Here is a 14,991-nt window from a genome sequence, read left to right as displayed (position 1 = left end):
GAAAACATATTACTACTACTACTACTATTACTACTACTACTACTACTACTACTATATGATAATAATAATGATAATAATAATAATAATGATAATAATAATAATAATAATAATAATAATAATAATAATAATAATGTCTTCTTTATCCAGGGGTGTCTCTGCAGTGTTGACATTATTCTAATCAGAGGGCCCTGCCATTATTATTACCCTTACGTTGGTTAGGTGCCCATTTCTACACCTGGGTCGAGAGGGACATAGTGAATAAAAACATCTTGTCCAAGGACGTAAGCACTGAGTAAGTAATGAGCGGGAATCGAACTTGGGTCCTCTGATTGGGAGTCGGGAGTCTTATCCACTGTACCAACATAAAGACTGACTTATGAATATTCATTGTAACGAACATCCTATAGACTGCAATTAATGATAATGACAACAATGCGCAGAAGTATGACAATGGTATATAAATCATGGCAAAAACGAGGATAATTCCGACTATGTTGAGAGTATTGAAAATGACTATAGAATTGAAGGGGTCGGTGCAATATAGTGCTAACCCACACAATAGTCATTTTGAGATAATCGCTATTGAATGTTTGGAAAGTCCATGTACATTAATAAAACATGAATGCATGCATTTTTAACCATCTTATTGATTGAATTCAAATATGATATTTTCACGGAGGTTAGAGTGAAGGATAAGGATTATGAAAATGCATGTAACTCAATTTTGACAAAAGTGTGTGTTAGCACTATATTGCACCGACCCCTTCAATTACAACAATGAGAACAGTCACCCTCCACCAAATCGACCTCGCTTAAGTCGAAATATTTGCCAAGTCAAAAAAAAAAAAAAAATCATCCCGGATTGATACAAATATGATTGTGTTTTCTGTTGGGCAAGTTGAGTAATTATTTCCCGGTTCCTTTGGGATTCGACTTTTATGTTAACTTTTCAGACTTCGACCTAATGCACAAATTATTAATTTGTTTTATGGAAAAAATGTATTTTGATTTATGACTATTTTCTTCTTTCAAAAGAATTGAATCTAACCAACATTCAGACGTTTATAGTACTGGTCAATAAAATTCTTTCATCTCAAATTGCACAGGTATACATTTCAAACCAATTAAAGCGCCATTGTAGATATAGAAATGTTTGCTATACAAACTGAAAAAAACCCCGATTTACTATCGCATTCATATCCCTGGATTCATATTCATGATTACCTACGAACAAGTTATTCCATTGGCCTATTATATTTTAATGCATTCTCAATGCACTTCCTATGTGTTTAATCGTTGCTATGACATACGGTAAGAGTTCTGGTTGTCTAGAAAAACCACTGTTATAGAAATGTGCGCATAAAATTTGAATGTTGAGTACTTAAAAATACACAACTAGCAGACATTGGGATGCGGGGTGGAAGTTGTATTTTAAAGGGCGCCCTTGGTTTTTGTAGCCAATCTACATCTATCTCTCTTCCAACATTCTCTTCCTTTCAAGCGTACAAGCTGTTAACAGCCTTCACGAGCACAGTGCGGGGGCACAGTGATACGAAAACCCGGAAGCCGCTTAAACTTTGGACAAAACCCCTTACAGGGCTCACACCTGTAAAGAAAATGGAATGTTCCAGACCCCTTCACAAATTCGTACCAAAGATACCGAAATAAATGAAGAAAAAATTAATTAAAAATCAGTGATGCAGTTTGGCAAAATACTGAATAGCTGTAGATATTGAGTATGAATTCCTCTACAAACTGCATTTTGGTTGGAAGATGAAAGCTTTTCTGATGGAATTTGAGGGGACTATATTTCATTGGCTGCATGTACAGAAAATAGGGGATTTTTTTAGTGAAAAGAACTCGTAGTCTCGCTTTGCGGACCCTTGAACAGAGTTTGAGCCGAAGAACCTGCCTTGGAAATTTGATGGATGAAAGGGTATATCTCACTTATTCAGGTTAGTGAAGATGAAACACCTCATTTCTCCCAGCTATTTGGCAGAATTTTTTGAAATTTGAATTTTAACACACGTCTCTATGGGGAATTATTTACCCGTGTGAGCCCTACAGGTTCCCACAGGCAAGAAGTTACATTCTGCGCATGAGCACATAAAAGTCACCTAAGAAAAAAAAATGAAATAATGAGAACACAGAGTTGTAATGAGAAATGCACATCACATAAAAAGCACCCAACTGGTACGGTCTATTCGCGTTGCAGTACGTGAAAGAACGTTTCCAATCTTTAAAGGAACCACGTTAACATTTGGATTATTAACTGGATGACATCTAGCTTTATAACTGTTTTGTTTTAATGGCTTAAAAATCTTCGGCGAACTGATGTTTTTGGATGAGATATAGAAGCATGTGCTCTTTGTTCATTCTTTTTATTCGAAAAAAAAAATGTCGTGTAGACCTTGCATGCTGTCTGAGCGGGTGTCTCAGGTGTGACCATGAGCAGGGAACGGTTGGAAGACAGCAATAAAGAACCGCAATCGTCGAAGGAAGCTCGGCGAAATAAAAAGGGCAGTACACTTGGAACAATGGTTACGTCAGATTTATTGGTGTTCTAATTCGAGGGTAGCAGACACAGGATTATAATCAGTGAACACTGATGAAGAAACTTCCATCTCACCGTATTCTGTGACGCAAATAGAAAAAAACAAAGCAAAACAAAGCAAAGAGAGTTGTGAAATTGCTATCAAAGGAAGAAGGGTGCGTTGGTATTGGTGTTTTTTTTAAGCCCCCGTCGAAGAATTTGGATAGTGAACCGGCATCAAAGACCGAAGCATAGTCCCGCCTGTGGAAATTGCTCGCAGGAAAACGCGTCTGGCCAGGGAAAGCCGTAGTAAGACATCATTTCCGAACAGTCATCCCTGGCGCTCTCACACAGCGGCCTGCACGGTGGGATGGGCTCTCCAACCACGTTGCAGACGGGCGCGTACACGGAGCAGACGAAGAGGCGGAGATCGGGCGAGCACTGCAGCAGCACGAAGGGGTAAAACTTGCCCGCCTCGCCGGCCGCTTCTTCCTGCGTCTGGTGGCCCAGCACATTCGGCATGATCGTCGAGTTGTAGGGAATTCCCTCCATACAAACAGGGATGACGATGTCCTGACACAGCCCCAGGTCGTACGGGCTCGATGAGAACGACGACGATGAGGAGGGGTAACTTTGGCACCGAACTAGATCGAAACCCGACATCGTTAGCAGTGTCAATGAGATCAAACCTGCGACGACTTTTGCCATGTAACGAAGTCCACTTCCATCACGATTCCGTATCATCTTTCCTTATTTTGGCTAGTCACAAAAAGTCACTTATTCAAGATAAGACAAAAGGCATAGGTCAAACAATTTATCTATAAGAATGTCGATTTCGTCGCAGTCTATTCAAGAGTAACTTTAACGCTGAATTCCCTTTCTTTTAGAAAAGGATGTTATAGTCCTCTATGTAAGTGGCTCACACTATATAAGTCCTATGACTAGATTTAGTCAGCTCACGACAGACTTAACATATTAAGTATAGTGTTTAAGACCCGGCCACAGTGGATCATGTTTATACCTCTCTGAACTAGTCAAGTGGCACCCTCATATATTTGTGATCTCCCGGATCTATGATAGAATAACTCTTGGAAAAAAACCCATAACTAATAAACAGACAAACAAATCAGATATATTATATATATATATAGGGGGGGGGGAGAAAGAACAAAAACCAAGCTGCGGTTAAAGGCACAGAAAAATGACGTCTAATTTTACCTATTGAGTTCTTATGGACAAAAACCACACAAAACTTTTTTTTAAAGATAATCATTTCTTGTCATAATTGCCACGATATCTACGAACAAAATTAAATTGCTTTTGAATTGTTTACTCTAACACTGCTGTTTGAGTCTAAGGGATGTTGTAAGAAAGTTGGGATTAATTGCAAATCCCCCGAATCAATCGCAAGTCTTGCGATTGATTGCAAGTTGCAATTGATCTATCAATTGCAAAGTTTGCAATACATATTTGCAGTTGATTGCAACCAGAGTTTGAGACTGAGTGTCGCCCAAATCTGGGAAATGCACAGACTATTCACTTTTTTTCCTTGTCGATCAACATTCAACGATCAAGTGAGCTCACGACGTGTCTTAATGCCTTTATTGCTACACAACATCATACCGTCCTTGCAGGTAAGAGTTGTCAAATTGGAAATTTAGGGTTTTAATGCAAAGACAAAAATAGGAATGATGAATGCCATTTTCAAAGTTTTTAAATAGGGCTATCATCAAAATAAAAAAAAGAAAAAATTCAATATAATATGTTTCACTCGTTAAACAAGGAATAATTTGAAGATAGGCCTACATCTTTTAAAGTTAAAAACATGATTTTCATCATTTCCTGTGTTTTTCAGCAGCTGTGATCCCTAATATATGAAGGTGGTAAAATGGATGTAATTATCATGTTGTTGTTGGGTTTTTTTTTTCATTTAAGCTGTTGAAACAGTGTTTGAAAATGTCTTCATTAGGACGCCATATCTACACGACAATAAAGTCGGTCGTTAATTGCTACACACAGTCACTGTGATATTATGAACTGATTTTATTTTGTTTTCTTTTTCTTTAATTAATTTATTTGTTTATTTGCATTAATTAATTAATGTATTTATTTATTTATTTATCTATTTATTTATTTATTTATTGTTTCTTCTTCTTCTTCTTCTTCTTCTTTTTTTTTGGGGGGGGGGGGGAGACTCAAACCCTTTAATAACGAGGAGATGCATTAACATATAAACATCGGTAATCGGTATCGGTAAGAGGTAATGAAATCAAACTCTCCGACACTATACGCATGGATTCGCAAGCCCCCAAACGCATACACACAGCACACACTGCGGGAGTGGTTGTGCTATATCGCCCCCTGGCGGTAGTATCATAGTTTATACAAAAATTATCATAGCCTGCAAATTATTTGAAATGGTGGCAATCTTGCCACCGACAGAACTTTCTGGTCAAACTCATGAGAGCGACATGAATTCAGGGAGGGAAAGTGTGTCTGTCTGTTTGTCAGTCTGTCTGTGTGTGTGTGTGTGTGTGTGGGGGGGGGGGGGGGGGTTGATGTAGAAGTTCGTCATCATAGGATACCTGGGCCCGAGAAATGGGCCCGCTTGTATGGAACGTTTGCTCCAGTTGAATTGCAGATAGAAGACTTTGATCACAAATTCTGGATTCCAGATCACTGAAAATCACATCAAGTTACGTTCAGTATTTAATCTATATGCAATTTCTTAAACCTATGTTATTTGAAATCTGAGGAGATGCATTAAGAAGTCACTAACGCCTCACTTTATCATGCAGTAATAATAGACTTTGGTATGGTGATGACAGGCGTAAGATAAACTAGACTTATGCAAATCTTACAATGCACTTCCGATATGCCATGTCATCATCCTTGTTCATTGCAATTTGTCACAAATTTTGAAAATATTCATATTCCTCATCCCTATCACAATAAATTCTGAAACTGTACTCAGTATAACTAATTTGTAGTTGTTCAAAATAAATGCAAAAGTCTGAAAATTATCAAGGGGTCTCCTTTAAACCTGTGCATTACGCCTATTTGTTTTTATAAAATTGGCAAACTGGAATGTGCATTAGGCCTACTAAATAAACCTGTCCGTTAGGCCTATATGTTTTATAAAATTGATATAGATGAACTATGATATCGGCTGGTAAAACTTTGTATTGCCATACACATGGAGGCCTCTCTTCGATCAGCCGTGCGCATCAAAACGTTTGTTTCGGTTCGTGCCGCGCGCACGGATAACTGCGCACAGCAATCGGCTGCCATAACACGTAATGCAGTTTTGCTGTCTTTACTGCATTTTTTTTTTTCATTCCCGTGCGTTAGCAAAATAATAATAATAATAATAATAATAATAATAATAATAATAATAATAATGATAATAATACCGTAAATAAATAAAGACAGCACACGTGATTCCATCAGTTCAGCTCTTCTGATTGGTTATGTTGATATTCCTTAAACCCAATATACAAACAAGAGAGTTGACTTGAAAAAAAGAAAGGTCCTTTTGCATGACGACATTAAATATCTATTCAAATGCAGTAAGCCAATCCATTTGATTTTTATTTCGAGTAGGATCTGTGACCTTCCTTACCCCAGCAAAACCACACATTTTTCTCCCTTTTTTTAAAAAGAGAAATCGGATCAGCTCTCAACGCCGCCATCTAGTGACAATTCTTGGTAAAATGCATATCCAGCGGCGCGCTTTCTGAATGGCAGACCCCGTAAGTGCAATCAGCCGCGTGACTGTGGCGATTACTTCCAGCCTTCGTCCCGCGACGTTGTGGAGACGTCACAGAGACGTCGCGGCAACGTCCCCGTTTATAGCCGTCTTGTTTGTCACCTTGTTTTGAAACGTTTCACACGTCGCCCTGCATGGAGTCGTCTTTCTGGTGAGAGCGTATACTGTTATTTTATGGTCTTTCGAGTTGCGCGGTACCGGTGACTGATCAATTGCGGCAGTCTCGACGACTTTTTCTCCATTTTGAGATAGGCCCTTTAAATTCTGGAAAGTGAGAAAGCATTCGACAAAGGCTAGCAAGCTGCTGCTCCTCAATTATTATCTATATACGTGTAATATGATGTTCCCTGCAAATTAGTCGCACTTTCTACAGCTGAGGTATGTTGAATAAGACTTGGTTTTTGCAACTGATTGACAAATTGCCCTACATCGACGTAAATAAGCACTGAATTGATCAGTGTTTTAGTAGTAGCCATGATAAAAATCATGGACGTACATACTCGAGCAGGATTCGAACCTGACCTCCTGATCACCGGACAGGCGTCATCTCCACTAGACCACCGAGCTTTCGCCCGAAAGCAAGTGCTGGTTCTAATCCTTATAGCATGCAGCGTGTACTGCTTTGTTATTCAAATTCATGAATTTCTTCCGTCGAGATGTTTTCTTTGCAACTGATTGACAAATTGCCCTACATCGACGTAAATAAGCATTGAATTGATCAGTGTTTTAGTAGTAGCCATGATAAAAATCATGGACGTACATACTCGAGCAGGATTCGAACCTACGACCTCCTGATCACCGGACAGGCGTCATCTCCACTAGACCACCGAGCTTTCGCCCGAAAGCAAGTGCTGGTTCTAATCCTTATAGCATGCAGCGTGTACTGCTTTGTTATTCAAATTCATGAATTTCTTCCGTCGAGATGGTCGTAGGTCGAGGAGGTCGTAGGTTCGAATCCTGCTCGAGTATGTACGTCCATGATTTTTATCATGGCTACTACTAAAATACTGATCAATTCAGTGCTTATTTACGTCGATGTAGGGCAAATTGTCAATCAGTTGCAAAGAAAACATCTCGACGGAAGAAATTCATGAATTTGAAAGACTTGGTTTGTTTGTGTGGTAATAACCATGCGGAGAGTGATCTCGAGTCAACGATGGACAAACGATTAAAGGAAACTTCGTCTCTTATCGATATTCTCTTTAACTATTAGCAAATTGAACACACATAGTCATCGGAGGTATATAGGAGATTCTTGTGTGTTAACCTGTATAGCTTCAAAATATTGCATCTGCCCAGTGACGTTTATGCATTACTCACTCAGTTTCTTTAACAAATACATGTAGGTCCTATATCTATCCTATAGAGCTGGCAAATGGCGCTTGACAGATGAACATTAACTGTCGTATCATGAATTACATTTCTTTTTTAAAATCTGAAGATTATCTACATTAGTGAAGTATTTTAACATTTAGATGAGGCAGAGTCGAGTTTGGTCTTCACAAACATGACAAAATAACTTTGAAGTCATAACTCGCATCTATGTCATCACCTCGCAAATTTCCCATTGCCGTGTACACACACACACATACACACACATAATAAACACTCACACAATTCAAAACAATCGTATCTCGGCTGACAATGTAGTGACTGCAACCTCTTCACCCCGTACAAAAGCCTAATGAGGCAAACCATGAAAAGTGATGAATCATCCTCATTAGTCACTCTGTATCCAGACATTGCCAACAAGCCATAGCTCTGTGCGATGTTTATTGGTTGGGTCTCAGAACGTATACGTCATAATATAAGTCGATGATGTCAATAAATAAACACCACAGAATACCAGAGAGTGATGTCATAACCACCTATCGCCATAGAAACTGTTTCTAAACAACATTACCTGGCTCAATCGAATGTTTATACGCGCACCTGGTTCCAACCAAATCTATAACAAAAGCCTGTGACATCATCACTTCGCTATTTAATTGAGAAAAAAAATGATAACAAAAGAGACGTGATGCTTTACAGGTTGACTCATTATCATAACATCTAGATATGTTTATATATCTGTAGTCAAAGTTAATCAAATAAGACGAAACATAGAATAAAAAAAAATGAAAGAAAATGTAATCATTGCAATCCACACCATTGAAATCACTGTTGCCTTGAAATAGTCACGAGTCAATAAGAGGGGAAAATAGAGCAGTCATTTCGCAGCGGGTGATACTATAAGTTGACAAGGAACAAGCGCCTTCATGCCTGTTTTGCTGTCATGCGTTAAAAAAAAAAAAAACTTTACCGTGGAAAACATTTTACAAGGGGGAACCGTCGAAACCGATTGCGAAATAGGACTTACAGTATTTACAATTTCCACCGACAACTTTTGATCAGACACACGTGATTGTAACCATAGAAACATTCTACGGATAGTGTCATTCGCGATGATCAAACAACAACAAAAACAAAACGTAAAAACAAACTCAATATTCTCAGAACAATTGGGACTGTGAGAAATCCCCTCCCCCCCCCTTTTTTTTTTGTTATTCTTTAAATTATAGCCAGGACTCCGGGTACATACTGAAAATGTTTGATAGGCCTATTGTGCTCGCCATGCAGAGTTGGCTTCAATAAATGGGGTATAGTATTATTAGACAAACGTAGCAGTAATAATAATAATGATAATTGATATGATTTATATAGCGCCAAATCCACTCTGCATAGTGCTCAAGGCGCTGAAGGAAGAGAAAGTGAAAGAGATGTAAAGGACATACAAATATCAAGTACATATAAATGAGTAATCAAATTGAGGATTAAACAAGTGAGTTTTTAGACTGCTTTTAAAGGAGTCTGATGAAGAACAATTTTTTTACGGCTGAAGGTAAGTTACATTGTATTCCATAAGGTGGGAGTAGCATGGCCAAAGACACGTGTGCCCCATATTGTAGTGAATCTTGGAATTATCAGAGAATCGGAGTGGGATGAGCGTAGAGATCTAACAGGGATATAATTATGGAGTGAGTCAATGTTATACTGAGGAGCAGCGCCCTGAATGCAATGAAAAGTCGATATCAAAATCTTAAAAATAATGCGATCTTTGACTGTTAACCAATGAAGTGATCTCAGAATAGGGGTGATGTGAGTGTGCTTCTTTGATAGTGTAATGATGCGCGCTGCCGCATTTAAATAGCATGGAGAGCTGAGTTTGTGGTAAGTTAAATAAGACAGAGTTTCCAAAATCGAGACTAGAGGATATCAAAGCATGGACTAATTCATTTTTCGTTAGAAGATCGGTTCAAATATTTTCTAATGAAGCCGATATTGCGAAGTTGGTATCTTACAGATCTACAAATGCTAGAAACTTGATGAGACATAGTCATATTACAATCTAGCATCACACCCAGATTGCGACAGGTAGAGGGTCTATCAATTCGGACCTAACGGACAAAAATGATAAAGTTATGAATCTTAAACTTTTCCACATGTTTTTACGGGACGAGGATATCTGGATCAATCACGTGATACGAGGCGATGACATCATCACACCACTATTCTTGTGTAAATAATGCGGTTGCGACTACAGTATCTCGCTGTGCATGTGGAAATGTTTGATAATGAGCTCGTTATTCAAACTTGGCATAAAAAATGGAGTACTATTAATGACTGATATAACGGTAACAATAACGAAAATACGGTCTTATGTATCCAGGGTGTAGCTTCTTCAGTGTTAGCACTGTTCTTCAGAAGACTCTGCCATTATCCTCATACCACAGCCCAGCATTTCCAGCAGTGCCACTTTAGATTACACCTGGCTCGAGAGAGACATCGAGGGTAAAGACGCCTTGTCCTAGGATCCACGCACTCAGTAGGACTCTCCGTTTTGAAGTCGGGAGTCTTACCCAACATACCACCGTTCACCCAGAAACAGTGAAGGTTCTCTAATCAAATGGGATTTTTTTTAAATCAAGTTCCCTAAAAAGTATACAATAACAATTTTCCAATCAAATGGGACCTATTTTAATCAAATATGTCCTAAAAATACATAAAAGTTTTCGAACTTAAAGAATGTTCACATATTTTTACGAAACGATATTTGGGTGAGCCACGTGGTACGCAAATTGGTGGAGATGATGATGCAATCACCTTCATAAGTTTCCAATTGACATGTTTAGACAAACTTCACTGAATTTCCCCCTTTTTTTACATGAAATGAAAAATACATAAGTATATATAGTATATCTTCGGATCAAATTACTGTATTCTTTCATAACATAATAATATAGCAATGATGACCCCAGGGGAAAGGAATTTAAGTTGCCCAATAACACCTGCATCATGGACTACCTTGTTATCCTATTCTGGAATACATCTGCGTACAAACTGGTACGAGCATTGTGACGTGATGGTGACGTCATTACTGTTGGTCATGCTGATTTTGCTTGTGTGGTTTGGACTACGATCAATATTCCATGAAAACGTGTGAAACTTCACCACAAGTCCATGCTTTCAAAATTTGATGTCCGTATTTTGCTTTTCCCATTTTGCTCGTCTGGGATTACTCTATTCATGCAAGGCAGCTTGATCAGGATGTGCATGGAACTATCACTTTTTAGTCTGATGAAACTCTCGTGAAACTTGTAACCTTCTGTTTGTTTTGATATTGCTTGAACTTAGAGCGGACTTGCCTTTTTAACAATAATTATTTGTTCCTATACAGTCGTGGACACTGCGTGTGCTCCTTTAAAGAGAATGTGCTTCGAGCTTTGAGTTTTCCAGTTGAAATATGTTTTTTTTTTTCTATGTCCATCTTTCTCTCCACGCCTTCCATTCTTCTCTGGCAAAAATATGAGGATTATTATTTGCTCATTGTAAACCCACAAAACAAGACAAAACGAACTAAAACCGACGAAATGCACACCGTTGCTCAATCTTATAATCACTTTGATGCAATCGCAATCCAACCTAAATCAAATTCAGGTTTTTGCTTGTGAATGACTCATAACTTTAGAATGTTTAATATGTATATGCAGAGGACAGAAGGTAGACCAAAATGCGCTACTGATACTGACACGAACAGAATTTGGAGGGTACTGCATAACTAAATGACACGGGAGGAGCACAAATATCGTATTTACTTTCAGAACAAGACGCTATTTTTAGTTTTTGACGATTCTGGCAGTGTACCTATAGGTGTGTGACTGTGCTTTGATGTGGTTAAGGGGATGGTATAATTTTGGTTGACAAGGAGTATTCTGATTTTATACATTTTTTTTTTAGAGAGAGAGATAATTCGAAACCACATATGAAATATTAAAGAGCGTTCAATTTCAAGCGGAATTCAAAGTTTATTTGATGAAAAACAGTTTTGAAAGGATGGAGATATCCAAAACCAAAGTAAAACAAATTGTTCCTGATAAAGATGGGTCCTAACTTTTTATTAGGACCTGTTTGTGGGTATATCTGCCATTTTTCATCAAATAAACTTTGAGTTCCTCTTGGAATTAAATGCATTTTAAATGTTTCATGAAATGTTTCTAACTATCTCATAAAAAGTTAGAATTCGGAAGCCCCATCTCAACCAAAACTGTAATAAATTATTATCATTTCCTTTAATGGGAAAGACGAATCGGGTCCTGTTCTCACTACGTAATGGTTATAGCGTTGATCGATTCAATTCCTGCCTCGAAATCTCGTTGATTATTGCTGGACAGGATATGCATATATACCAGGGAGGTGGTCTAATCCTGTATATCATAATAAAATGATAGCATTCAATTTGGTCAATATTCGTGGAGTGATATCTATTGTATTCGTATTGGTGACCACACATTTTTTTTTTCTTGTATGAATGTTGTAACTGGCGGGACCCAAAGTCTACAAGCTTCGCTTGGTGGGTTTCCCCGTCTTCATTCTTCAACCCATTGACCCCTCAAAAAAAATACACTTCTAGAATTCACATCGAAAGTATAATATACCCTGCTTGTTCATAACTTATGTTGACGTCTCTTTCCCTTTATTCACACTATACGTATGTGCTATTGGTTATTTAGAGATTACGAAAAGAATTGGAATTCTCGGTATCGCCAACACATATAGGTGCCGTGCGCAGACAAATGAGTCCATTGAATCGTATGGGAACCACCACTGCGACGCCATGACACAAGCGAAAGCGACAATGGCCATCTTGCACCGAGAAATCCCACAGTGCATCTGTGACAGGGCTCTTCAGCGTGCGCAGAAGTTTTCTGCGCATTGGCGATACCGAGAATTGAACTGATATCAGGTGTCACATTTGTAAATAATTTTCCACAGACACGCGTGTTAAAATAAGAAATAAAAGAAAATAAACACCAGTATAGCAGGACCATCAGAAGGAGCAGTACAAACACGTTTATGGAGTTGAAGGCTTTTTACTGATGGTGATTATGATCCAAATGGCTATAATTATGACAACAATGGTGAAAGTACCGATTAACAATAATGATAGGTATAGGCCTAACCATGATCACATTCACAACAATTAGGTTAATGATGATATTAATGATGATAATCATGATGAATGGGGGATAGGTGAGAGAGAGAGAGAGAGGGGGGGGGGGGGAGAGGGGAGAGAGAAAACTACACCTTCATTCTGAATTTGCCAAATTCATATAACACGTTTTAGAAAAATGCCGGAACTACCCTGTATTTTGTGGTTTCAAGCTATTGTAAGTCGGAACAAAATAGAAAAAAACAAATATTAGTCACTTTCTCAAGAGCATGTAAGACGACGATTTAAAACTTGCGGAAAGCTTTAACAATAATTTAATACCCAGTTATTTGCAAGAGAATATTATATATTGATAAACCCTATCATTTTCGATATAATGATCTTCCTTTATCATAACTTCAAACAAATAGTTGTAAACGCACATTTTTTTTTATAGAGGTATAAAGTTGCATAATAGTCTCCCTTTTTGTATTCGCAACTGCCCAACAATTGTTTTATCTAAGCGATCATTTCTAAATAATTAGAATGAATAAGACTCAATGGTGTTTTATTTCCATGAATAATTCAAAGATTTTTATGTATGATGTTTGTGTCATTAATGATTACTATGATTTGAGGACCTTTAACTATATAGAATTAGAAGATAATGTTGAAAATTATTATTATTGTTACAAGACGATACGACCCCCCCCCTTCCTCCCCCTCTTTTCTATCTTGTTTTTTTTTTCTTTTGGTCCCCATGGAAGACCAGTGACTCTATAATAGTGTCGCTGAATATGGCTTTTCCAGCCGTTTTTACTCTATCTCATCTATTACCTTGTCTTTGTTATTATTGTTTATGTTCTCTGTCTGTAAAATCTTACTTTTCAATGATATTAATTTTCTCTTATTTGCATATGCTTGTAAAACATTGCATTTCTGTAAACTCTGTATATTTGTAAAGTCATTTCATTTGTATGTCTTTTTTTATGACGAAAACCAAACCAAACCAAACAACCTATCGCGAAAGTGCTTTGACCTACTTAATCGATCCCCGTGCACAATATCTAACACAAAGAATAAAGTTAAGAAAAGGAAGTTGATATTGATTGGATCATCCCCACACTATTGATATACCGTAGGTAAGTTCAGATCCATGTTGTAAACATAAGGACTGTATGATTCTTTGAACGGGGACGTTATTCACGTGACCCGGATGCCTAATAAGTCGACTCGTTCATGTCCAATGACCCATTGTTGAAACTGACGTCAAAAGTCTCATGGAAGCCTCATGAACCGTTGCTTTATCTTAATCCCGTTGACGCAATCACGATCCAACGTAATTCAAATCCAGTTTTTGTTTACAGTATGACTGGCAACTTTGGAATGTGAAATAGAATGTGCAAACGACATCCAGAACGTAGACCAATTTGCGTATACCTCTCTGACACGAGCAGAATTTTCAACACACTGACAAATTGCACGTGAGGAACATTAATCAAGCTCATTTCTATTTTCGACAATAACTTTGATATACATCTTACATTCTTTAGTGGCCCAAATAATGTAAACAAGACAACATGGATTGAAAAAGAATAAACAAGTTTTTGAGTGTGGGCCCCTCTTATAGAAAATAGATCAATGAAAAATTTCTTGAAACGGCAACAACGACAACAAAGTTTGATATCCACTAAAAGAAAGGGACAAACACACACACACACACACACACACACACACACATACACACACGCAAACATAAACAACAAACGATCATACGAACAGACACAAAACAAGACTGAGACAACATAAAGACTACTTATAGGAAGGACTGACTTTCAATTTCAACACATTTATTCAATTTAAATCAGATCAATCACAAAGGTACATTTACAAGGAACACGATAGCTATACAAAGATCAGGTCCCCGTTTCATAAAACTTGCTATCAGTAATAACTGTCACATTTCTATGACAAATTCGCTCTCAGCCAATCAGACGTAAGGATTTCAGTAGCTTGTAACAACTATTGTAACTTTTTATTGATAACAACTTTTATGATACGGGGCCCTGATGATGATATGTCCCGAGAAGTATAGCGCACACACACACACACACACACACAAATGCACACGCACACACGTACACACACAAATACATAAAAGAAGAAGAAGGAAAAAAGAGAGCAAGGTACAGATCCATAGACACCACAACGAAAAAAAAA

The 14,991-nt window shown here is 37.8% G+C and overlaps 1 protein-coding gene across 1 annotated transcript; it reads right to left on the bottom strand.

Moving 5' to 3' along the window:
• Positions 1-2,770: 2,770 nt before the first annotated feature.
• Positions 2,771-3,196, bottom strand: LOC139742067 (frizzled-7-like). The gene has a single exon (XM_071652627.1). It carries the CDS (start codon positions 3,194-3,196, stop codon positions 2,771-2,773), a length of 426 nt encoding a protein of 141 aa, XP_071508728.1.
• Positions 3,197-14,991: the final 11,795 nt, after the last annotated feature.

Source organism: Diadema antillarum, unplaced genomic scaffold (genome assembly GCF_040938485.1).
Source record: "Diadema antillarum isolate AM-2024a unplaced genomic scaffold, OU_Dant_1.0 seq00000978_RagTag, whole genome shotgun sequence".
Taxonomy (NCBI): Eukaryota; Metazoa; Echinodermata; class Echinoidea; order Diadematoida; family Diadematidae; genus Diadema; species Diadema antillarum.
This window is presented reverse-complemented; position numbering and strand designations above follow the sequence as displayed.